General features: G+C 42.6%; 2 protein-coding genes across 8 annotated transcripts in view; one reads left to right on the top strand and one right to left on the bottom strand.

Moving 5' to 3' along the window:
* The window catches only part of glt1d1 (glycosyltransferase 1 domain containing 1), an 85,532-nt gene extending 70,475 nt beyond the window's left edge, over positions 1 to 15,057 (bottom strand). For all 7 annotated transcript variants that reach the window (XR_013578194.1, XR_013578195.1, XM_078554111.1 and 4 more), the window contains exons 1-3: positions 14,798 to 15,057; positions 3,327 to 3,475; positions 184 to 289 (exon numbers count right to left, since the gene is read on the bottom strand). Coding sequence is in view for 5 of the 7 variants with exons in the window: in XM_078554111.1 (XP_078410237.1) it covers positions 184 to 289; positions 3,327 to 3,475; positions 14,798 to 14,865 (323 nt within the window). In the remaining 2 variants the exon portion in view is untranslated. The remainder of the gene's footprint in view (positions 1 to 183; positions 290 to 3,326; positions 3,476 to 14,797) is intronic.
* Positions 15,058 to 15,522: 465 nt separating this feature from the next.
* Positions 15,523 to 25,218, top strand: part of slc15a4 (solute carrier family 15 member 4) — an 89,707-nt gene continuing 80,011 nt past the window's right edge. Inside the window, exons 1-4 of the mRNA XM_078554110.1 lie at positions 15,523 to 16,227; positions 22,072 to 22,364; positions 24,041 to 24,209; positions 24,436 to 24,546. Of these exons, the coding sequence (XP_078410236.1) occupies positions 15,664 to 16,227; positions 22,072 to 22,364; positions 24,041 to 24,209; positions 24,436 to 24,546 (1,137 nt within the window). The 5' untranslated portion in view covers positions 15,523 to 15,663. The remainder of the gene's footprint in view (positions 16,228 to 22,071; positions 22,365 to 24,040; positions 24,210 to 24,435; positions 24,547 to 25,218) is intronic.

Raw genomic sequence — 25,218 nt, 5'->3', positions numbered from 1 at the left:
CCCCCATTTACAAACAAAAACATCTAAACAAAAACAGGTTCTATGGGTCTTCTTACTGATGTTAATTCAGATTTACAGTCGTACAATTTCACCTCCCCCACGCCCCCCCCGCCACACTCCCTCCCTCCCTCCCCACTCATTCCCTTCACCACAGGAGAAGAAAAGATGCATGCTTGCTGTTACCTGGATTTTTGCAGGACAGCCCCCATAACTTCACGCTTCTTTTCATCCTTGATATCTTCATTGATGTCTGTTCCACCGAATATAACTCCATATGGGACGCTACTGTCTAAACGAATTGGCATTTTAATCTATTTACAATCTAACTTCCTTGAATGTCTGACTTACTTCACATTAGTAACACACAATAAGTAAAATAAACAACTTTTTGTATTTTAGCTGGTTATGCTGAAAAATACTATTCACTTTGACACCACAATTCAAAGTGGGATGAATACAGAGGGGAAGAAGGGACAGGAAGGGGAATAAGGAGGGAAAAAAGATATGGGAACAGTAAAATGAGAAGGAGCAAGGGGGAGAGAGAGGAAAAGGGAGAGGGCAGGAATAGGAGGAACGGTTTTGGAAAACAGTGAATACTCCACTCTTACCCCAGAGGGAAAAGGGGATATGTCATGGAAGTGGCATATATAAAATTGTAGAAATACAAAATGATCAAATTGAAGACAGCTGATGTTTGCACATGAGAATGGGAATGAGTGAGAAAAAAGTGAGACATAAAGGAAGAAATGGAGTTCTGAAAAAGTTGGAAAATCCTGTATCCTGCTTGCACAGGTCTTCACATCAGGTGTGTAGGTACAAAGATCTTTTAAAGATGAGAGCACAGGTAGAAAAGATTATAAAAAGGAAAATAGCATTCTGGGTTTTGTACAACAGGCAATGAATAAAATAAGCAACTGATGGTGAATTTGTGAAAAACATTAGAGCATTAAATCCAGTTCTGGGCATCCCAATATAGACACAATTAGAGTCATAGAAAGATACAGCTATGAATTAGCAAAATGATACTAGGAATAAAAAATTTCAGCAATGGCCAAAAATATTGTTTTATTTCCCCACTGGAACACAATGGCTATTTAACAGAGAAGGTAAAGAAGAATGCTAATAAAAACATAAGAATTAGGAGCAGGAGAAGGCCATTCGGCCCCTCAAGCATACTCCACCATTTGATAAGATCGTGGCTAATCTGATTGTGTCCTCTATCTTCTTGTCTATCCCCTTGTCTTTCTTGTCAATCAAGAATCTAACCAACTCGGCCTTAAACATATTCAATGACCCTGCCTCACTGCTCTCTGGAGAAGAGAACTCCACAGACTAACGACCCTCAGAGAGAAAAAAATTCTCCTCATCCCTGTCTTAAATGGGAGACCCCTTATTTTTAAACTGTGTCCCCTAGTTCTAGACTCCCCCCACATGGGGAATTAGAAGGGGAATAATGGAGGCCTGACTCCAATATTAGCCCCTCAGCAGCTGTTTAATAGGAGAGAAAAAGAAAGTTTTAAAAAAAGAAACCTAGGCTACTTTATGGCGACAAGATTTCCAGGAGACAATAATAACCACATGATATATCGTTCACCATCCCACCAAAGATATCAGTCTCCTCCACGTATTCATTCAGCTTTCTTTTTAATGTTTGGAGCAAAATTGCACCTACTACAAGAGTCATAAAAATATGCCAAAATGGTCAATTAACCATTTGGAAAAGAAAACGTATCCAGCATCTAACCTAATTCTATGCTTAATGCAATTGTACACATTCCCTTGTTCTCATTAATATATCTACTATTAATAATATCAACACGTGCACAGTCTAGTCCCTTCATGATTTTAAACACTTCAATCATGTCTCCACAAAGTCTTTTTCTAAATTAAAAAGATCCAGCACTCTGGGCCCTTCACAATAACTAAAGATTATTAAGCTAGTAATTAAGCGTAATGCCTTCTTCTAAACCTTTTTCAGGGCCTCTCCATCTCCCACCAAATGAAGGGACCAGAACTGGAAACAGCAATGCCAGTGTACATGGACTTCCAAAAGGCACTTGCCACACAACAGATTCATGAGCAAAGTTATAACTCATGGAATAAAAGGGACAGTAGTAACATGGATACGAAATTGGCCGAGTGGCAGGAAACGGAGAGTAGTGGCTAATGGATGTTTTTTGGACTGGAGGAATGTTTGTAGCGGATCCCCAGGGGTTGGTGTTGGGACCCTTTCTCTCCCTGATATATCTAAATGACCTAGGCCTTGGTGTACAGAGCGCAATTTCAAAATTTGCAGACGAAAAAAAACTTGGAAGCGTTGTGAACAGCAAAGAGGATATTGTAGGACTTCAAAAGGACAATGTAGAGGAAACCGTTTGGAGAGACCAAACGCAGACTGGATGACCGCTTTAGAACACCTTCGGACTGTCTGCAAGCATGACCCAGACATCCCTGTCGCTTGCCATTTCAACACTCCACCCTGCTCTCTTGCCCACATGTCTGTCCTTGGCTTGCTGCATTGTTCCAGTGAAGCTCAATGCAAACTTGAGGAACAGCACCTCATCTTCCGACTAGGCACTTTACAGCCTTCCGGACTGAATATTGAGTTCAACAATTTTAGATCTTGAACTCTCTCCTCCATCCCCACCCCCCTTCCCATTTCTTCCCCCTCCTTTTTGTTTTTTCTAATAATTTATTTAGATTTTTCTTTTCCCACCTATTTCCATTATTTTTAAATGTATTTCCACCCATTGTTTATTTCTACCTTTTAGTATTCCCCACCCCAACTAGAGCTATCTGTACCTTATCTGTCCTGTCTTCTACTCTTAATTAGCACATACCTTTAGATAATATCACCACCTTCAACACCTCTTTGTTCTTCTGTCTGTGACCGCTTTTGGTTATGTCCACCTATCACTGGCTGCTTGTCCCAACAACCCCCCCGCCTTAAACCAGCTTATATTTCACCCCTTTCTTATTTTTACTTAGTTCTGTTGAAGGATCATGAGGACTCGAAACGTCAACTGTGCTCTCCTCCGCCGATGCTGCCAGACCTGCTGAGTTTTTCCAGGTATTTCTGTTTCTGTTTTGGATTTCCAGCATCCGCAGTTTTTTGCTTTTATCAAATATATTTAACATGGTTTGGTTTACTTTTTACTTAATAATGCAACATCCACTTTTTCAGAATTATAATAAGACTCCTTAAATTTAATTGGTGTTTAAACATAATCACCATTTTATCACTTACTGAATTTTCTTCAACTCTCTTTTACCAAATTCCCTACACAATCCAGAGCCTGTTTTGACAATACATGAGCTTACCTTACCTAATAGCAATCTTCCTCCTTTGTAGAGATGGATCATCAACACTGCTTCAAATTTCTCCTCAGTGATTAAGTCTGAAACTTGGGAGGATGATTTAAATTCGGCAATATCTCTCAGAATACACACATGGCCAATACTTTGTATATATCCACTATAAGAAAGAAAGATAAAATTAAAGTAAAACTTAAATTCTACCAAATATTAAGGCTGTGCTTATTAATGCAAAGACTTTATTCGTAATTGTTTTAACTATTTCCACATCAACAAAACATCTTTCAGATTGCAAAATGTAAAGAAAATCTAATGATATTAATTTACTGCATGTTTTGTTTTATCATTTTTCTGTTTTTTTGGTGAACCATTTCCCATTTCGGACTTGGGCTCTGCAGGTATTTTTCTACTTTCAATTTTCCCACCATTTACTAATTTTTGCAGCTTTTGGTTTACTGTTTCCCTGCTTTTTAGTTGCCCATTTCCCCTTTCAGACCTATTTTCTGAACAATATTTTCAGATTTTTGGTTAACCATTTCCTTTTTCAGACGTCCTTACATGCATTTTTAAACTTTTTGGTTACTCATATCCCACATTTTACTCATTTCTGTTGAAGATACCTCCACAACTTTACAGAAAATCATTGCTCAGCACCAGCAAGAAGTTTCAAATTAATTAAAACAAATGTACATTTTTAATTATATAATTAATTTTTATGACTAAAAAATGCGTCCATTGTGTTACAAAATGAGGGGAGCTTCGAAAGGTTGAGAACCCCTGTTCGATCATACTCCTGACTTCTACGTTGTAGATGGCAGGCAGATTTGGGAGTTAGGAGGTGAGTCACTCTCTGCAGAATGTCCAGCCTCTGACCAGCTCTTGTATGCACAACATTTCTGTGGCTGGACCTGTTAAGTTTCGGGTCAATGCTGACCCATGCCAGGATGTTGAGAGTGGAGGATCCAACAATGGTATTGCCATTGAATCTCAAGAGATGGTTAGAATTTTTCTTGTTAGATATAGCTATTGCTTGTCACTAATGTGGCATGAATGTTACTTGCTACTTATCAGGCCAAGACCAGAAGTTGTTCAGGTCTTGCCAAACTTGGTCATATGCTGCCTTGATGTCACTCTCACTTCACCTCTGGAATTCAGCTCTTTTATTCATGTTAGGATCAAGGCTGTATTGGCGTTTGAAGCTGGACGGTCCTGATGGAACCCAAGCTAAGTATCAGTGCATAGATTATTGGTGAGTAAATACCACTTGATTGCCTTGTTGATGGCATGTACCATCATTTTGCTGATGTTTAAGAGTGCGCTGATGGGCAATAATTGGCTGGGTTGGATTTGTTCTGCTGTTTGTGGAAAGGAAATACCTGGGCAATTTTCCATTTTGTTAGGTAGATTCCAGTGTTGTAGCTATACTGGAATAGCTTGGCTAACGTTACAGTTAGTTCTGGAGCACAGTTCTTCAGGACTACAATCATGTTGGGGCCCAAAGACTTCTCCGCATAAAGTGAATCAAATTGGCTTAAGATTGGCTTGTTATGGTGGAGACTTCAGGAGATGTTGAGATGGATCACCCTGAGGTCATGAAAGCTTCTTTATAATTGCAAGTTCTTCCTTTTATTTAAGTTTTCTGACATCACTGTACTCCTCAAATGAAGAACCCTTGACCCCGCTATCCCTGTAAACTAGCACCCCATCTTCAACTTTCCTTTCCTCTCCAAAGTCTGTGGTATTGCCTGTCGAATCCATGTCCATCTTTCTCACAACTTCATGTTTTAATCTCTCCAATCAGGTTTGCAACCCTGCCACTGTACCAAATGGCTCTAATCAAAGTCACGAATGACACCCTACTTGACTGTGACAAAGGTGCATTACTCCTAGTCCTTCTTGACCCATCTACAACCAAGGGTCAGTACTGAGGCAGTGCTCCATTGCTGGAGGAGCAGAACTGAGGGAGCGTTGCACGGTCAGAGGGGCATAACTGAAGGTGCACTGTACTGTTGGAGGATTGGGCTGCTAATTGTGATTAAATGTATTCCTGGAGGTTTCATCACATAACTTGCCCCCATGCTCCAGCCATTAGTCGCTAACACATCCATCCTTGTGGCACATTGTCTTCTAAAAGACTCATCACCTAATTGGATGATGCTTGACTGTCAGTCAAATAGTCTTTTTTTTACCATTTTCAAAATTTTTATATCTGGTAAAGAGAAATGTTCAAAGAAAAGAAAAATCTTTCTTAATGTCCCCATGATCTTCAGTGCCTTGGAGACTCTAGACAAATCCCGGAGGGTTGGCAATCCTATCAGAGGGGTAGTATGGAGGGAGTGCTGCACTGTTGGAGGGGTAGTGCTGAAAGTCAGGTGTGTGTTTCTATACTCAACCCCATCTGGGCTCCTGCCCAGGACCAGCTGTGAATTTTTACACAATCTGCAATTCTGGGTGGCCTCTGCTGCTGGTCATCGTACTCCTACCTTGCCCTGATTTATTTTTTCAAACTTGCAATATTGCTGAACTATTCTCACTGCTCTAACTTTAACATTTGTCTTCCAAGTCTTGTACAACAGAACAAGGAGAAATTAAAGCAATGATTGTTTAGGAGTCAAAATGCACTGCTTGATGGGGGGTGTATGTACAGTTTGAATGGTTAACTCCAAAAGGGAATTCGATAAATACATCAAAGAGAAAATATTGCAGGAATATGGGGAAAGAATGGTATTTACAAGATTAATCTAGGAATGAGCTGGTGCAGATGGGATGGGCTGACTGGCCTCCTCTGTTCTATGACACAGTTGACTGCACCATCCTCTCCAGTGTTTCTCTAAGGTCAAGCAGTTGGCTGGGACTGTAGTCAGCTGGTTTCATTCTTATCGAATCATAGCCACAGAATAATTTACAATGGTTTTTCTTCTTAATGCAGCACCATTACCTCTGGTGTTCCCCAAGGATATATCCTTGGCCCCCTCTTCTTTCTTATCTACATTGAAGCCCTCAGCAGCATCATTCCAAACACAGTGTCGGTTTCCACATTATGATGACAACACCCAGCTTTACCTCACCTTCACTTCTCTCAACCCCTCCACTATCTTTAAACCATCAGACTGCTTGTCTGATATCTAATAGTGGATGAGCAGAAATTTCCTGCGACTAAATACTGGGAAGCCCAAGCCTGGTCCCTGTCACAACCTTCTCTCTATCCACCAATTCAATCCTTTTTTTAATTCTTTCATGGGATGTGGGCATTGCTGGCTAGCCCAGCATTCATTGCCCATTATTAATTGCCCTTGAGATGCTGGTGGTGAGCTGCTTTCCTGAACTGCTGAAGTCCATGTGGTGTAGATACACCCACAATGCTATTAGGGAGGGAGTTCCAGGATTTTGACCCAGTGACAGTGAAGACACAGCGATATATTTCCAAGTCAGGATGGTAAGTGGCTTGGAGGGGAACTTCCAGGTGGTGGTGTTCCCATGTGTCTGCTGCCCTTGTCCTTCTAGATGATAGTGGGCAAAGGTTTGGAAAGTGCTGTCTAAGAAGTCTTGGTGAGTTCCTGAAGTGTACTTTGTAGATGGTACACACTGCTGCTGCAGTGCGTCAATGGTGGAGGGAGTGAATGTTTGTGGATGGGGGGGCCAATCAAGCAGGCTGCCTTGTCCTGTATGGTGTCTAGCTTCTTAAGTGTTGTTGGAGCTGCACTCATAGAGGCAAATGGAAAGTATTCCATCACACTCCTGACTTTGCCTTGTAGCGGGCAGGCTTTTGGGAGTCAGAAGGTGAGTTACTTGCTGCAGGATTCCTAGTCTCTGGCCTACTCTTGTAGCCAAAGTATTTATATGGTTAGTCCGGTTCAGTTTCTAGTCAATGGTAACCCCCCAGGCTGTTGATAGTGGGGAATTCAGCCATGGTAATGCCATTGAATGTCAAGGGGCAATGGTTAGATTCTCTCTTGTTGGAGATGGTCATTGCCTGACACTTGTGTGGTGCAAATGTTGCTTGCCACTTGTCAGCCCAAGCCTGGATATTGTCCAGGTCTTGCTGCATTTGGACATGGACTACTTCATATCTGAGGAGTCATGAACAGTGTTGACCATTGTGCAATGATCAGCAAACATCCCCAGTTCTGACCTTGTGATGGGAGGATGGTCATTGATGAAGCAGCTGAAGATAGTTGGGCCAAGGACACTACCCTGAGGAACTCCTGCAGTGATGTCCTGGAACTGAGATGATTGACGTCTAACAACCACAGCCATCTTCCTTTGTGCTAGGTATGACTCCAACCAGCGAAGTTTTCCCCCTGATTCCCATTGGCCTGGAAACAGTCTGAGGCAGAACCAGACTGTTCGCAGCCTTGGTGTCATTTTTGACCCTGAGATGAGTACCTGTCCATATAAGTGCCCAATCACTAAGACCGCCTATTTCTACCCTCGTAATGTTGTCCGACTTTGCCCGCCTCAGCTCATCCGTTGTCGAAACTCCCATGTATGCCTTTGTTACATCGATACTTGACTACTGCAATGCATTCCTGGTGAATCTCTCACATTCTGTCCTCCATAAACTTGAGGCCATCCAAAACTCCACTGCCCATATGTCAACTTGCACCAAGTCCCACACACCAATCGCCCTCGTACCGCCAACCTACGTTGGCTGCTAATTAAGCAAGACCTCAATTTTAAAGTACTCATCATTGTTTTCAGTCCCCCCATGGCCTTGCCCTATCTCTGTATTCTCTTTCAGCTGCACAACCCTGAGATATCTGCAATTCTCTAATTCTGACAACTTGAGCATCCCTGATTTTAATCTTTCCACTTTTAGTGGCTGTACTTTCAGTTGCCAAGCTCTGAAATTCCTTTCCTCAGCCTCTCTGCCTTTTTTGTCTCTTTTAAGAGGCTCCTTAAAACCTATCACTTTGACCAATCTTTTGGTCATTTGCTCTATATCTCTTGTCGTGGCTCAGTGTTAAATTTAAGTTTATAATATTCCTGTGAAGCACCTTGGGATATTTAATTACGCTAAACACACTAGGTATATACAAGCTTTTGTTATAATTAAGATGACCTTTCCTAAGGTTATGTCCATTTGCTCAACTGAGATTGAATGGTTCTGTTACCTGCAGGAAAAGTTAACCACTCTTTTTCTTTCATAAATTTGAATACAGTGCACCATATGTCTTTTATAAATTTTTTTTAAAAATTGGAATTGGGATTTGGCCGAGGCCACAACTATTGCCACTCTCTTGTTGTCCTGAGGTGGTGATGGTGGGCCTTCAACTGCTGCTGTCTTTGCAGTGGTATTAGGCACAGAACTCCAGGATGTCAACACAGTAATCTGCAGTCCATGTGCACACCAGAATGCCATGTGACTTAGAGGGGAGCTGATAGCATTCCCACATTCATCCTACATTATAAATAGAGGGTTGCAATGTCTAGTCATAAGTTCTGGAATTAGAAATTAAGGATGAGCTGCAGTCTATAGTTTGATGATAAATGTTGGCTTGTGTTTGTTGGGACAATTTAGCTGCACAGCATAGAGATGAGATACAATTCTCTGCAGCTAGATCAATGATCTGACAATATATTTCGACACAAGGGATGATTGCAATTACAGGTTATTGAGGGTTTATGACCAGAAGTATAAATCACGCATGTGAAATCACAAGATTTCCTAAATTCAAGTGTAGAACATCACACCCTGTTGTGGAGTGAGCTGCCCATAGGAATAGGAATATGTTTCTTTCCATGCGATATTTAAAATTCACCTGAATCAAATTTGTGCTTAACCTGAAATAAGCTTTTTTTTTTAAAAACAGCTAAGAGAAATATACAGGTACAGTGTCTCAAAACCAGCGACCTTGGGACCGAGGTAGTGCCGCATTTCAAATCTTGCCAGATTTTGTGTTGGGCAGTTTAGGGCCAAACCGGGTCAGGTAGAGTCAAGGGTGGCTTAGAGCACAGGAACAGACTGACATGCAAGTGGTAATGGTGATAATTAGTCTGGCGCCACACCGTGCCAACGCAGCGCCTAGCCGAATTGTCCAGGTAAGTTAGTTTTTTTTATTTTACTCAATTAAAATGGCACATTCTAAAAATGTCCAGTTTTCAGATAACTTCAGTTTTTGGACAGCTGGATTTGAGACATTGTACCGTAGTTGAAAATCAGTCTGTTCTTGGTGTTCTGTGGAATGATTAAAACTATAACACCCTGCATTTATACAATGCCTTTAATGTAGAAAAGCATCTTCAGTTGCTTCATAGGAGCATTACAGACAAAGTTGACAGCAAGCCAAAGGAGATATTAGGAGGAATAACTAAAAGCTGGATAAGTGCAGTAGGATTTAAAGGAAGGTCTTGAAGGAGCTGAGTGAGGTGGAGTGGAGCAAAGAAGGGAATTCTGGATATTTGGCCTAGACGACTCAATGCACGGCCATCAGCATGAATGAAGAAAGCATGGGGAAATCATAAGAGGCCAGAGTTGGAGGATAATAAAGCTAGGGGAAGTGACAGAGATTGGGAGGGGAGAGGCCATGATGAGATTTGAGTGACAATGGTTTTTACTCGTCCCAATGTCTAACTGAAAGAAATTGTCGCTCATCCAGGGCCGGGTGTTGAATTAGCAAGCTGACAATATATAGGCAGCAGAAAGCTCAAGAGCAGTGATGGCGAGATGGAGCTGGGTGTTGTCAGTGTACATGTAGAACCTGATGCCACATCTTTGGATAATGAGCAGTAGGATATAGATAAAGAATAGGAGGGATCAAGGGTAGATTGTTGGGGGACTCCAGAGGTAACGGTACAGAGGTGGGAGGAGATCCCATTGCTCAAGATGCTCTGGCTACAATTGAATAGGTAAGAGTGGAATGAAGTAAAGGCAGTCCCATTCAGCTAGAAAATGGGGGGGGGGGGGGGGGGGGGGGTGGAATAACGTGTTTGACCATGTCAAAGACTGAAGAGTGGTCGAGAAGGCCAAGGAAGGTCACATTCAGGGAGGATATCAATGATTAGGGCCATTTTAGTGCAGGGACAGAGGCATAGAACTGAGTGAGGCTATTGAATCATGGTGTTGCAGGAAAGATGAGCACAAACCTGGGAGGTGACAACACATTCAAGAAATTTAGAGAGAAAATGGAGGTTGGAGATGGGGTAGTAGATTACAAAGTCAGACAAGATAGGGACCACAACTGGGGGAATAGCCACAGTACAAAAGTGCAAGAGTGATTATTGGAGACAAGGGCAAAGATGAGGAAGTGACTGAGCTGATCAACAGCCATGGAAGCTTTATGCTGAATAAAGGGTTGAAATGGACATTGTGTGCCATCAGAAGCAGAATTGTAGAACACCACAATTTGTGACATATCTCTCAATTTACCATTACCATCAAGCCAAGGGACCAATCCTGGTTCAGTGAGCAGTGTAGGAGAGCATGCCAGGAGCAGCACCAGGCATACCTAAAAATGAGGTGCCAAGCTGGTGAAGCTACAACACAGGACTGGATGCATGCTGAACAGTGGACATAGCATGCTATAAACAGAGCTAAGTGATCACACAACCAATGGGTCAGATCAAAGTTCTGCAGTCCTGCCACATCCACTTGTGTATAGTGGCAGAAAATTTAAAAACTAGCAAGAAGCGAAAGCTCCATGAACATCCCATCCAGAATGATGGCAGAGCTTAGCACGTGAGTGCAAAAGACAAGGTTGAAGTGTTTGCAACCATCTTCGGTCAGAAATGCCGATTGGCTGATCCATTTCTGCCTACTGAGGTCTCCAGCCACTTCAACGCACTGCAAGTGACATCAAAAAAAGCTGAGTGTACTGGATACTGTAAAGACGATGGGGACCTGACAACATGCTGGCTCCAGAACTAGCCAAGCTGTTCCAGTACAGTTACACTGGCATCCATCTAACAAAGTGGCATATTGCTTAGATTTGCCCTATTCAGAAAAGGCTGGATTGGATATATCATGCCAATTATTGCCCCATCAGCCTCCTCTCAACCTAAATGATGGAAAGGGTTGTCAGCAGTGCTATTAAGTAGCACTTATTCACCAATAACCTGCTCACTGATGCTCAGTTGGGTTCTGCCAGAGCCAGTTGGCTCCATACCTCATTACTGCCTTGGTATAAACATGGGCAGAAGAGCTGAATTCAAGAAGCGAGGTGAGAGTGACTATCCTTCACATCATGGCAACATTTAAACGAGTGTGGCATCAAGGAGCCATAGTAAAACTGAAGTAAACGGCAATGAGAGGCAAAACATTCCCCCGGTTGAAGTTATATGGTAGGTGGTTGTGAGTGTTGGAGGCCAATCATCTCAAAACAGGACATTGCTACAGGAGTTCCTCGTGGCAGTGTCTTAGCACAACCATCTTCAGCTGCTTCATCAGTGATCTTCCATCCATCATAAGGTCAAAAGTGGAGGTGTTCACTGATGATTGCATTGTTCAGTTCCACTCGCAACTCCTCCGATAATGAAGTTGCCTGTGTCTGCATGTAGCAAGATCTGGACAATATTCAGACTTCACAGATCAGCAGCAAATAACAGTCATACCACACAAGTTCCCTCTCAAACAAGAGAGTCTAATTACCTCCCATGACATTCAGCAGCATTACCTTCATCAACTCCCCCCCACCAACATCCTGGGGGTGGTGGGGGGGTGGTGGTGTTTACCATTGGGCAGAAATTTAACTGGACCAGCTATATATTTAATGTGGCGACAAGGTTAGGTCAGAGACTGGATACTCTGCAGCAAGTGATTCACCCACTGATTCCTCAAAGCCTTTCAGTCATCTACAAGGTAAAAGTCTGGAGTGTGATGAAATACTTTTCATCTGCCAGAATGAGTGCAGTTCCAATACTCAAGAAGCTTGACACCATCCAGAGGAAAGCAAACAGCTTTAATATGACCCCTACATTACTGGTACACCATGACTGCGGTGTGCATCATTTACGAGGCACAGCATTAACTCACCAAAGATTCTTCAATAGTACCTTCCAAACCGATGACCTCTTACCACCTAGGAGGGCAGGTGTTTTTTTTAATTTATTCATCGTTCACAGGATGTGGGCTTCGCTGGCTTTGCCAGCATTTATTGCCCACCCTAATTGCCCTCAAGAAAGTGCTGGTGAACTGCCTTCTTGAACTGCTGCAGTCCATTCGGTGTAGGTACACCCACAGTGCTGTTAGAGAGGGAATTCCAGGATTTTGACCCAGCAACAGTGAAGGAATGATGATATAGTTCCAAGTCAGGATGATGCATGGCTTGGAGGGGAACTTGCAGTTGGTGGTGTTCCCACACATCTGCTCCCCTTGTCCTTCTAGGCGGTAGAGGTCATAGGTTTGGAAAGTGCTGCCTGGAACATCGCCACCTCCAAGTTCCCCTCCAGTTCACACACTATCCAGACTTCTTATTGTTATATTGTCACTGGGTCAAAATCCAGAAACTCCCTACCTAACAGCACTATGGGATCACCTTCGCCACACATGCTGTAGTATCATAAGAAAGCAGCTCACCACAACTTTCTCATGGGTTATTGGGGATTGACACTAAATTTGCCAGTCACACCCACATCCAGTGAATGAATTTTAAAATTCTATGGACAGTTGTGAGTTTAGAAGTGCAGTTGAAAGTTAGGTAAGTTTTCCTCAGGCGGATGCAGAATGAAGTGGGGTTGGTAGTGTGATCCAAGTGGTGAGATGGAAGGAAGTCATCTTGTCTGCGATTGAGATGATGGAGGGGTAGAGCAGCAATGGCTGGTGACTGGTGGATGGTTCTCAATATATCATGCTTATTCATAATAGGACTGAATATTATGAATATAATATATTCACCTGAGCCTGAAGGAAGTCACATGTAATTTAATTTCCACTTTTATTGAGTATTATACTCAAGAGTTTACACAGATGAAGACATTAGAGGGGGCAGCAGTGAAATTTGAGATGGCAAGACAAGTTAAAATGGAACTGAAATCATGGAGAATGAGGGGACTGCAGAGACTGAGGGAGGAAAGAAGCAAGTATGTCTCAATGAAAAATTCAGAGGATGAGGCAGTGAAGAATAAGGATTTGGGAGAGGTGCAACAGCTAAATGAGATGAAGTGCTCAATGGGGGAAATTGTGCCAGGGTGTGGGGGAAGGAAGAGACCAAGGTGTCATTTCATGATAAGAGCCACACACCACAGCAGCTTAGGCAGAACAGGTGATAGGAAGTAGAAGAGGCAAAGAGACCTCAGTAAGCAGCAATTTTTAGGCAAAGCCATGATGTCAAATGAAATTATCCATAATACGGTCATGGTTGACAAGGGCCTTGTTCGCCAGTCAATTCTGAAGGGAAATGCAGTCAAGGGCAGTATATTTATTTTTCGGAAATTCCTAAATTTTAAGTTACATATAAAGCAATTCCAGGTTGGATTCTGTGGAGAACAGTCAACGTTGGGTTAAAAGCAAAAAACTGCAGATGCTGGAAATCCAAAACAAAAACAAAAATACCTGAAAAAACTCAGCAGGTCTGACAGCATCTGCGGAGAGGAACACAGTTAACGTTTCGAGTCCGTACGACTCTTCAACAGAACTAAGGAAAAATAGAAAAGAGGTGAAATGTAAGCTGGTTTAAGGGGGGGTGGGACAGGTAGAGCTGGATAGGGGGCCAGTGATAGGTGGAGATAACCAAAAGATGACATAGACAAAAGGGCAAAGAGGTGTTGAAGGTGGTGATATTGTCTAAGGAATGTGATAATAGGTGACATTAAGGGTAGAAAGCAGGACGAACAAGGTACAGATAGCCCTAGTGGGGGTGGGGGGGGAAGGGATCGAAATAGGCTAAAAGGTAGAGATAAAACAATGGATGGAAATACATTTTAAAATAATGGAAATAGGTGGGAAAAGAAAAATCTATATAAATTATTGGAAAAATACTGAATATTGAGTTCAACAATTTTAGATCATGAACTCTCTCCTCCATCCCCACCCCCTTTCCGATCCCCCTTTTTTCTCTGGAAAGAGTGGCGTTTTACAGAATCACTTGCGGCCTGGTGCTTTTCCTCAACAGCGAACCCTACGACTGACTGGGACCGCAGTCGGGTCAGACTCTGCTGCTTTTCATGGGCATCACTTACTTCATCTCCCCGTTTGGAGGCTGGCTGGCCGACGAGAAAGAGCAACTTCATCCCGAGCTACTGATTGGCCCTCTATCCAGCTCTACCTGTCCCAACCCCCCCACCCCCCCTTGAACCAGCTTATATTTCACCTCTTTTCTATTTTTTCTTAGTTCTGTTGAAGAGTCATACGGACTCGAAACGTTAACTGTGTTCCTCTCCGCAGGTGCTGTCAGACCTGCTGAGTTTTTCCAGGTATTCTTGTCAACGTTGGGTGGTTGGCCCCAGACATGCTCAAGCTCAAAAAAACTAAAACCTTTGGATGTCACTAGCTCCACCTCAGCTAACACTGTTCCCTGAAAGGACTCTGGTCGTCTGTGAACCTCACCTTATTCTTTGAGCTGTGGTCCTGTTCCCAGTCGGAGGACTAAGGCAGGCGAGAAAGAGCAATTTCATCCCGAGCTACTAATTGAAGCCACGCAGGCAGCAAATAACCCATTCCCTAACACCTGGCATCACATCAACTGTCGGCCTAGGGCCCAGCTACCCCACCCCGGGCAGATGTCCAGTTTGGGCGGGGAAACCAGGCCCAAACATAGCCTAAGAGTCACACAACATCAGGTTAAGAATACAGGATATCCAACGACGACGAGGAGGAACCAGAAATGATAAATTCATCAGCGCCACCCTCCCACTCCCAGCCGGTCATGAGATTGACAGTCATGCTGTCCAATTGAAGCCCAGGTTTCTGCGGAGCTGCGTGTTGATTGAGTAAACCCGCTCTTCGGGATTTTGACCAATGACGAAGAGCGACGAGGGTGGATGGCCAATAAACGTAGTGGGGGAGGTTTTGACCAATAGGCATAGCGAGAAACGGGGGATTGACCTAGGGGCGTAGTGCGAAGTGGGGGTGTTAGCCAATGGTCGCAGAGCGAGAGGTTCTGACCAATGGGTGTTGATGAGTATGATGCTGGGTTTGGCTAATGGGCGCAACACGAGAGGTTCCGGCTAATGGACGCAGTGCAAAAGGAGGGTTGCGTTGGTTACGGTTGCTGAGTGGCGAGGTCATGACCCCAGCCAGGCCTGGTTCCCTGCTGCCCAGTGGCTGGTAGTCGGGGTCGAGTAGTGTTTCCGTTGGAGTGGAGGCTTGTTATTCTAATGACGATGTGTTTTTTGGCACAGCTGTAACTGCCAGCCAGCGAGGTGAGGGTCTGACGGTTACGAAGTTAAGAAAAGTAAAGTTTTATTTTACCAATGGAACGCCGTCAGGATGATGAGAGGACTCCCCTGCTGCCGGACAGCCGAGCGGCCGCCAAGCCGGTGGTTTCTGCTTTCCAAGGCAGGCGGCTGGCCTGCGCCGCCGTGCTGGTCACCGAGTCCCTGGAAAGAGTGGCGTTTTACGGAATCACTTGCGGCCTGGTGCTTTTCCTCAACAGCGAACCCTACGACTGGCTGGGACCGCAGTCAGGTCAGACTCTGCTGCTTTTCATGGGCATCAGTTACTTCATCTCCCCGTTTGGAGGCTGGCTGGCCGACGCCTGTCTGGGCAGGTTCTCCACCATCCTCCTGAGTATGATCCTCTACCTGGCCGGCATGATGCTTTTCCCTTTCATTTCATGGGATCAGTCTCGGCGTCACCTCTGTGGAGAGCTGGAGCTCTATCCTATCCTGGACCCCCAATGTATTAATAACAGCTCCAGCGCTTGTTCACTTGGCCGGAATAGCTATTGCACACCAGCCATCTATTCGGGTCTGGTGCTCGTCGCCCTTGGTGTAGGATCTGTGAAGGCAAATATAACCCCTTTTGGCGCTGATCAGGTACAGTATACTTTTCTGGAGTTCAAGTTGCACACATTGCAAAATGCTTCAGTAGTGGCATTCTCACTGCGTTCTAACTTTTTTATTTTAATAACAGCCCCCTTTTGGACACTCTAGTGCGGAAATGTCTCAAACAAGGAAGGGTGTAGCTAATATCACTCGGTTAGTTGCATTTGCCAATGCCTTCCTAACTTTATGGCTTTTATGGAGTGTATTTTTTTTTTCAATGATAGTAACTGTCAATACAGAATCAGCCAGACAATGGAAAGAACTCCGTTGCAAATTGCTTACATTAATATTGACTTCAGTTACAGACTTGGCAGCATCGTTAGAGAAGAGCACAGTTGACGTTTCGAGTCCTCATGACTTGGGTCATGAGGACTCGAAACGTCAACTGTGCTCTTCTCCAACGATGCTGCCAGACCTGCTGAGTTTTTCCAGGTATTTCTGTTTCTGTTTTTGTTCTGGATTTCCAGCATCCGCCGTTCTTTGCTTCTATCTCAGTTACAGACTTGCTGACTTTGTAGACTAACGTGAGAGAATGCATTTTTTTCGAGTTAAAGAGCATTGTTTTCAGGAAGTGTTTGACTAGCCTCTTGTTTGGAGTCCGAAGGCAATAAGAGCATGTCATTTTGCTAGGACATGCGCATTAACCTGAAAGTGGTTTCACAAACCTTTGCTTAACCATTTTTTGCAAAGACTTCTTACGAAGAAACTTTTCAAATTGACTTTCAATTAAAATTTTGTTGCATTCTATTTTCTTAAAACTAAGTATTTTCTTTTCAAAAACTTGAGTAATTGTTTCAGGCTGATACAGAGATTTGAATAGTGCACCTCATAAATCCAACACAGATTTTTGGGGAAAGAATTATATTTTGGTAGCAACTCTCTTTTGTGAATTATTTTTCTAAATAGTGTTAGATCCCTACAGGGACTGAACTTTTTTTAAAAAGCAATTGACTGGAAGAAGCACACAACAAGATTTCAAGTTTTAAGACTTTTACTGTAATAAACAAACTAATAGCAACGTTCTCTAAACATTATTCAGGACATACGAACGTACGATCTGAAGCAGGAATAGCCCACTCGGCCCTTCGAGCCTGCTCTGCCATTCAACATGATCGTGGTTGATTTGATTGCAACGTCAACCGACAATTCTCCGCCACACTTTACTCTTTCCCTTAAGTAGACACTTCATTCTCCAGGAACCTGTCCAAAGCTATTCCCAGCTCCCGGTGGCCTCCTTTTTCCTTTTGCAGCCAGATAACTTGTAATCCCCAAACTGATTTTCATGGTGAAGGTTATCCTGGAGATTCCTCCCTCTTGCCAAAGATAGACAAATCTCCCAACCTTGTTTAAACCCCCACAAACTTGGCCTCCAATCTGAATGCAAGGTCCAACCAGCATTCTATGTGGTGCACAATAGAGACTTGCTGCCTCTAGGTCTCTGCTCTCTCAGATTCTTGGAACCTGACCTGTCTGTGAGGCTCAGTGATATTTTATTAAAACTTGCAACTGAAACGTGGCTTCCTATGGGCTCTGACCTTTTTAAAGCCCATCTCCATGGCAACATGAATCACACGGGCCTTTTATCCAGGTAGAAACGCTAATTAGCTATCCTCTAGACACCCAACTCCATTCTAGCTTGGAATTAAATAGGCAGTTTAAAAACATAACCATTTACAAAACCTGACGTTCCTAAAATCTCCGTGAGACTTGGAGACTAACAGTCTAACCACCGTCAATAGTGCTGTTCTGCACTTACAGCTGTGAATATCTTGCACCGTCTTCCCAGCAAGAAACCCTTTGTCCTATTCTTTAACAGCTTAGCCACCCAAGCTTGTCAGGCAGAATTCAGCACAGGTCAGAATACCTCCTTTATTCCTCCATTTTACCCTAAATTAAAGAGACAGTCCCAAAATATAGCAATATCACAAATTTCATATTTGTAGTAACAGTTGGAGATATTTCATAAATGCTGTTTTAAGTAGTGTTTAGTAGTTACATATGTAAAAAGACAGGAAAAAAAGACCCAGTTGGACTATCCAGGCAGGGTATAATTCTGTACACCATCACAGTCATCCCTCCATTTTACCTGTGGAAGCCACTTGATGCAAATCAATACAATTCTATTTATGCATTGTAACTCAGAAGCTATGTTTTGACTCCCAATTTAAATCTGAATCAAGCATTCAGCAATCCACCAGTTTCCCTGAATGATGTTTCCAGTGTCTTTTGACAATGATGGGTGTTATCAAGCACTGCATAGCAAAAGTGCACAAATATGTTTCACATTGCTACCTTTTGCTCAGTCCTTGATCCTAGCCCAGTACCACATAGCAGAAAGTTCCTCCAACTAAATATTGGGAAGAACAAAGCCATTGTCTTCAGTCCCTGCCACAAATTCTGTTTCCTAACCACTGATTCCATCTCTCTATGTGGCAAATGTCAGGGCTGAACCAGACTGGCCATGACCTTGGTGTTAAATTTGACCATGAGATGAGCTCCAATTATATCCCATGCCATCACCAAGACCACCTACTTCCACCTCAATAACATCACCGAACTCTTTTCCTGCCTCAGCTGATCTGTTACTGAAACCCTCATCAATGCCTTTCCTACCTCTAGACTTGATTATTCCAATGCTTCCAACCTTCCATACTCATCCAAAACTATGCTGCCTTGATCCCAACTTGCACTGAGTCCCTTTCACCCCTCACCTACGCTTGCTGACCCACATGAGCCTTGGTCCTGCAACCCCTTAATTTTAAAATTCTCATCCTTGTTTTCAAATCCCTCCATGGCCTCACCCATTCTTACCTCTCTAACCTCCTACAGCCCTCCAAGATCTGTGCGCTCCTCCAATTTTGGTCTCTTGTGCATCTCCTTTTTTAATTCCTCTGCCATTGGCGGCCATGCTTTCAGTGGCCTTGGTTCTAAGCTCTGGACTTCTCTCTCTAAACTTCTTCACCTCTTGAGCTTTCTTTCCTCCTTTAAGACCTGCCTCAAAACCTACCTCTTTGACTAAGGTTTTGACCATCTGTTCTAATAACTCCTTGTGTGGTTTGGTTTTCCACTGCTATCCCAGTCCAAACCAGAATTGCTGTGCTGTAATAAAGAATCGGGGCCACCTTACTGAAAAGACAATCAAAAAGAAGTTTACAATTTTATTTTAATTCAGAAATGTATTTTAAATGAGAATAATTGAATAAGCTTAATAGGGAACAATCTCCTTACGGTTGCTGCAGCTACCCTAACGCCACTAGATAATTTCCAGCAGGTATTAAGGGCATGATTTTGGGGCTGAAGAAGATTTTCTGTTTCTAGAATGCATTCATCTTATGATTGTCATGTGCTCAACTTATTTGTCGTGTTCCAGCTTCCTTGCATGCAGCCAGTAAGAGGGATTCCTTATTTATACTGAAGAAAATGGCTTAAAATCTGCATTTTGGATGGGTGAATGCATGATTGCAAGATTCATGTCTTACACTTTTTGAAAGGAAAAAGATGATTTTTCTTTGCATAAAATGTACTTGAAAATTTCTAGCATAATCAGAAACTTGAATCAGCACTTGTGATGTTGTACAGCATTGCTCATGGATTCAAACCTAAACAGTTTAGTTCTTGGAACTGAAATACTGGAGTGCCTTCTCCTAGGTTTGTTTCATGAGCCCCAGGTATCATGCTGTGCAGCAGAGCCCTAGAATAGCAGAGCCCTGTGTTATATCGGGGTTGCAGTGTTTGCCCAGAACCACAACCCACTCATCCAGCCTCAGTGTCCACAAGTTTGATCCTGGTCCTATACCAAGTCACAAATTGTGAACGTGCCTCCTTATGTGTGTCAGCCCTGGGTCAGTTGGTTGCTTCTTAGTCAGAGATTGTGGATTCAAGTTCCATTCCAGAGACTTGAACACGTAAATCTAGGCTGATACTCCAGTGCAACACTGAGGGAATACTGCACTGCTGGAGGTGCTATCTTTGGGATCAGATGTTAAACTAGTGCTGTGCCTGCCCTCGTGGATATAAAAATTCCTATGGTACAGTTTTTAAAAGGAGGGTTCTCCCAGTGTCCTGCTAATCCCTCTATCAACTTCCCTAAAAAACAAGTTATCTAGTTATTCTCACATTACTATTTGTGGGAGCTTGCAATGCACAAAATTGGCTCTCATGCTTCCAACATTACAACAGTGTCTACACTTTACAGTATTTCATTGACTAGAAAACACTTTGAGATGTCCTAAGGCCATGGAAAGTACTGTAAAAATGCAAGTCCTTTATCTTCTTGCTTCAAAGATAACTAAGGAAAGAATGTGGCCTATTAGAGATCGGAAAGGTAACCTGTGTGTGGAGGTGGAAGATGTAAAGAGTTTTGGTATGCAGTTCTTGATGAATACTTTGCATCTGTCTTTACAAAAGAGGGGTGGCTGTGGAGGCGGGGGGAGCGAAGCAGACATTGCCGTGAAGAAAAGTGTGAAATATTGGTTGGAAGAAATATAGAGAGGAAATGTTAAAGAGTTTAGGATCTTTGAAATTGGATAAATCACCATTCCTGGATGAAACGTATCCCAATCTGTGAAGAGAACAAGCGAAGAAATAGCAGAGGCTCTGGCGATCATTTTCTAACCTTCCCTGGCTACAGGTCTGGCGTTAGAAGACTAGAGGACTGCTAACTTTTGTGTTGTTGTTTAAGGGAGGAAAGGATAGATTAAGTATAGGCCAATAAGCCTAACCTTGGTTGTAGGCAAAATATTGTAAAAAAAGTTCTGATGGACAGTATAAGTTGTCATTTAAGAAAGCAAGGGTTAATCAAGCACAGTCAACATGGGTTCTGTTGAAGGGTCATTCGGACCCGAAATGTTAACTGTGCTCCTCTCTGCAGATGCTGCCAGACCTGCTGAGTTTTTCCAGGTATTTTTGTTTTTGTTTTGGATTTCCAGCATCCGTAGTTTTTTGCTTTTATCTTATGGATTTGTTTAGTGTTGATTATGTCTGACAAACTTGATTTGAATTTTTTGAGAAGTTAGCAAAGAGGGTCATTGAAGGTTGTGTGTTTAATGTAGTCCATGTGGATTTTAGCAAGGTTTTTGACAATGGCACATGGCAGGCTAGTCAGAAGGTAAAAGCCCAGGATCCAAGGCAAAATGGATACAAAATTCTCCCTATCTAGGAGAGAATTCATGCAGTGCCTTTCATGACAGGATATCCTAATGTGCTTTTTAGACAATGAAACAGTTCTGCAGAGCAGTCACTCTTATAATGTGGGAAACATGGCAGCCTAACAGGCCATACAGCAAGCTCCCGCAAGCAGCAATGGAATCAATGACCGGATCATATGATTTAGGAATTGGTTGAGGGATAAATATTAGGCAGGACATGGGGATAATTCTGCTTCGCTCTTGTGTAGGGCCACGGGATCTTTTACATCCACTTGAGAGGATAGATGAAGCCTTGATTTAAAGTGTCATCAGAAAGACGTCAGCTCCAACAGTGCAGCACTCCATCAATACTGCGATGTCAGGCTAGATTATGTGCTTAAGTCTCTGAAATTGGACTTAAACCAATTCCCTTCTGACCCTGAAGTGAGAATGCAACCACTGAGTCAAAGCCAACAGCTTAATGGTTGTCCTAAGTATGTGACAGATGGGAAGCTGCCAATTGATCCATAAGATTGCATTTCAAGAATGAAAATTTTAAAGCCATTTTCATCTATTGTATGATACAACTTGTATAATATTTTATAGCATTTTGTATTTCAATCATTTTGTGTATGGTGATTATAAAATGGATAGTATGACTGAATGAAATTTTGGCGTACTGGTACTGAATGTTGTTTTTCTGCAACAGGTGAAAGACAGAGGACCCGAAGCCACTCGTCGTTTTTTCAACTGGTTCTACTGGTCAATTAATCTGGGTGCTATTGTCTCATTGGGTGGCATTTCATATATTCAACAAAATTGCAGTTTTCTCCTCGGATATATCATCCCAACTGTTTGTATGGGGATCTCTCTCCTTATCTTTGCGTGTGGCAAATCAGTCTTTGTCTCAAAGCCACCTGATGGCAGTTCCTTCTCAGACCTGTTCAAGATCCTTTTTTACTCCTGCTTTTCAAGGAAACTCAATAGTGAAGAAAATGCCAGGTAAAGGTTGCATGGTAATCTTGACTCTTTTTAAAAATTGTATTTTGAGGATATGGTGCATGGCTAATCCATTTTTTGCCAATAATGCATCTGCCCAAATATTTTAATTGCCCCTTCTGTTGTTGTTTTGTATTGCATGTTATACACATTTGCAACTACAGAAAGTTTGCAAGAACAATTCACACTGAAGGGGTAGTTTTGTGTAGATTTGTAAAACTTATACTACTATGATGTTGCATAAAGAACTTGCATTCATGTATTACTTTATATTTCAACTGTTCAAATTTTAAAAGGAAAATATTTTTAGAAGCATAATTATTGCTGTGTTGAGCTTTAATCTCTATGGTCAGAATTTTTCCGTTGGCGAGTTGGGGGCGGGGCCCACTCGCCGATGCGAAAATGACGCAGGATGACGTCGGGGGTTCCCCCGACGTCATCCCGCCCTATTTTAATATTCAGGAAGGTGGACAGCAAAATCAGCTGCCCACCCGCCAACCTGTCAATGGCCAATTGAAGCCATTGACAGGATAATTAAGCCAATTAAAGGCCCTGCTCGTCCAACCTTAAGGCTGGCGGGCAGGCCAGGAGCCCCAGTGGGCTTCTGAAAAAACATGAAACCTCATCCACATAAAAAAGTTTGTGATATTTATTAACATGTCCCATCTCGTGTGACATTGTCACATGAGGGGGACATGTTAATCATTTTTTTATTTTTCTATTTTTTAAGTTTATAACGCTTTCAGCGATCTCCCTAAGACAGCACCTAGTCTCGGGGATGTGCGCTCTTTCGCGCACAAGTGTGAAAGAATGCATTTTGACAGTTGGAGAATCCCTCCACCCCCCACCTGCACAGGAAGCGCATAGCGCTTCCCGTCGGGTGGCCCGCTGGGTGGACCTTAATTGGCCCTCCCACTCAAAATGGCGGCAGGGCCCGTTTTGGCAGCGGCGATCGGCTGCCCGCCCGGCACCGAGCCGATGGGGCCCACCCGCCCATCAAGTACAAAATTCTGCCCTATGTTATCAAACCAGTTTTAAGCTGTTAAGCTCCATTAGGTGTTTAGAACAGAAGGACATAAGAATTAGGAGCAGGAGTAGGCCATTTGTCCCCTTGAGCCTGCTCTGCCATTCAATAAGATCGTGGCTGATCTGATTGTGGCTGGAACCCCACTTTCCTACCCATCCCCCATAACGTTTGACTCTCTTGTCAGTCAAAAATCTGCCTAGCTAAGCCTTGAATATATTCAGTGACCTGGCCTCCACTGCTCTCTGGGGAAGAGAATTCCAAACACTAATGATCCTCAGAGAAGAAATTTCTCCTCACCTTTGTCTTAAATTGGAGACCCCTTATTTTGAAACTGTGGCCTCTGGTTCTAGATTCCCACATGAGAGGAAGCACCCTCCCAGCATCTACCCTGCTGAGCCCCATCAGAATCAATATTTTTAATAAACAGTCATTAGGAGGCCACTTGTTTTAACTTGTTTTCATATTTTACTGTTACACTTTTAGTCTAGGTATTGTATTTATAGAAACTTTGTGCAATTTTTTTTGCATTGGCTGTAATTTTATCTTCCCCTAACTCATTGTTCTAGTTTTAACATAACCTGAAGGCAAACGAGGCTTTATTTATCACTTCCATAAACAGCATGAATTATAAAACATTTATTCTTACTTTCAGCCAGAGCAATGGGATCTACCCAACATCTATACAACCAGGTTTTCTGGATCTAGCCAAGACTGTCTACGGTGGACGATTTCAAGATAACAAGGTGGAGGATGTGAAGTCCTTTGTCAAAATTATCCCAGTATTCCTGGCACTCATTCCTTACTGGACAGTTTATTTCCAGGTCAGATGTCATTTTGCATGCTATTGAAGGGAAAAATTTTGAATTGTTTGCATTGTACATTGTTTAGACATTCAAACTTGATGGCAGCAGTAAGTCTGTCTTCGATATTAAATTATTCAATGCATTATATACGAAAAGCAGTTTTAAATAGCATTGATAACTTTTCTGGAGGGAAAGAGCATTGTGTGTAGCTAATTTTCAAGTTTTCTTTGCCTTTGTTTTCTAGATGCAAACCACATATGTTCTGCAGAGTCTGCATCTACAGATACCAACATTTTTTGACAGTCATAATAACAGCAATGTTAGCAATTCGTTTGCAAGCTGCAATCATCACATGGTAAGATCCAATTAGAACTATCCATGTCTAATGCTGTTTGAAAGAATACACGTGTCTAGGGTTATGATTTTGAATGCAGGCAATATCAAGTTTCAACAGTGAGTGTCAGAAGGCCATTTGCATATATCATTTTTTCAATGGTGCTACTGAGTAGGAGCAGCAATGTTCATGTACAAACAGGGATTGATGCCCCATGCATTTGGAAAGGCCTCCAAAAGAGTAATTGCATCATACAGTCCATATTTTGGGAATCGAAGCTTAGGACAGCATAAGAAATAGAGGAGAATTAAAGTTGCTAGTCTTAGAAACAGGGTTAATCCTGTCCAGAGAGAGGGAGGAATGAATGCTAAAATTGTGTGCGTTGATGCAAGATTTAGAGATTTTCTTTTTAAGAATTGTGATATTTTTGTCTAAGTTTAATTGTTAATGTATATAATGCAGTGTGTCAACAATCACCCAGAATAGGGTCCAATTTCCATCCTCTCATGATGGGTCATATAGAGGCTCTGGAAAAGACTTAAAGGAGGGTTGCCAGAATAATCCTAGTTTAAAACCCCCCTCAGTTATCATGATAGGCTTAACTGAATCGTATTTTCCATCAGGAGAAGTGTAGATTTTGGACTGATATTGAAATATTTAAAATGACAAAGAGACTGTGTGGACCAACTGTTT

Source organism: Cetorhinus maximus, chromosome 12 (genome assembly GCF_964194155.1).
Source record: "Cetorhinus maximus chromosome 12, sCetMax3.hap1.1, whole genome shotgun sequence".
NCBI classification, from domain to species: domain Eukaryota; kingdom Metazoa; phylum Chordata; class Chondrichthyes; order Lamniformes; family Cetorhinidae; genus Cetorhinus; species Cetorhinus maximus.
This window is presented reverse-complemented; position numbering and strand designations above follow the sequence as displayed.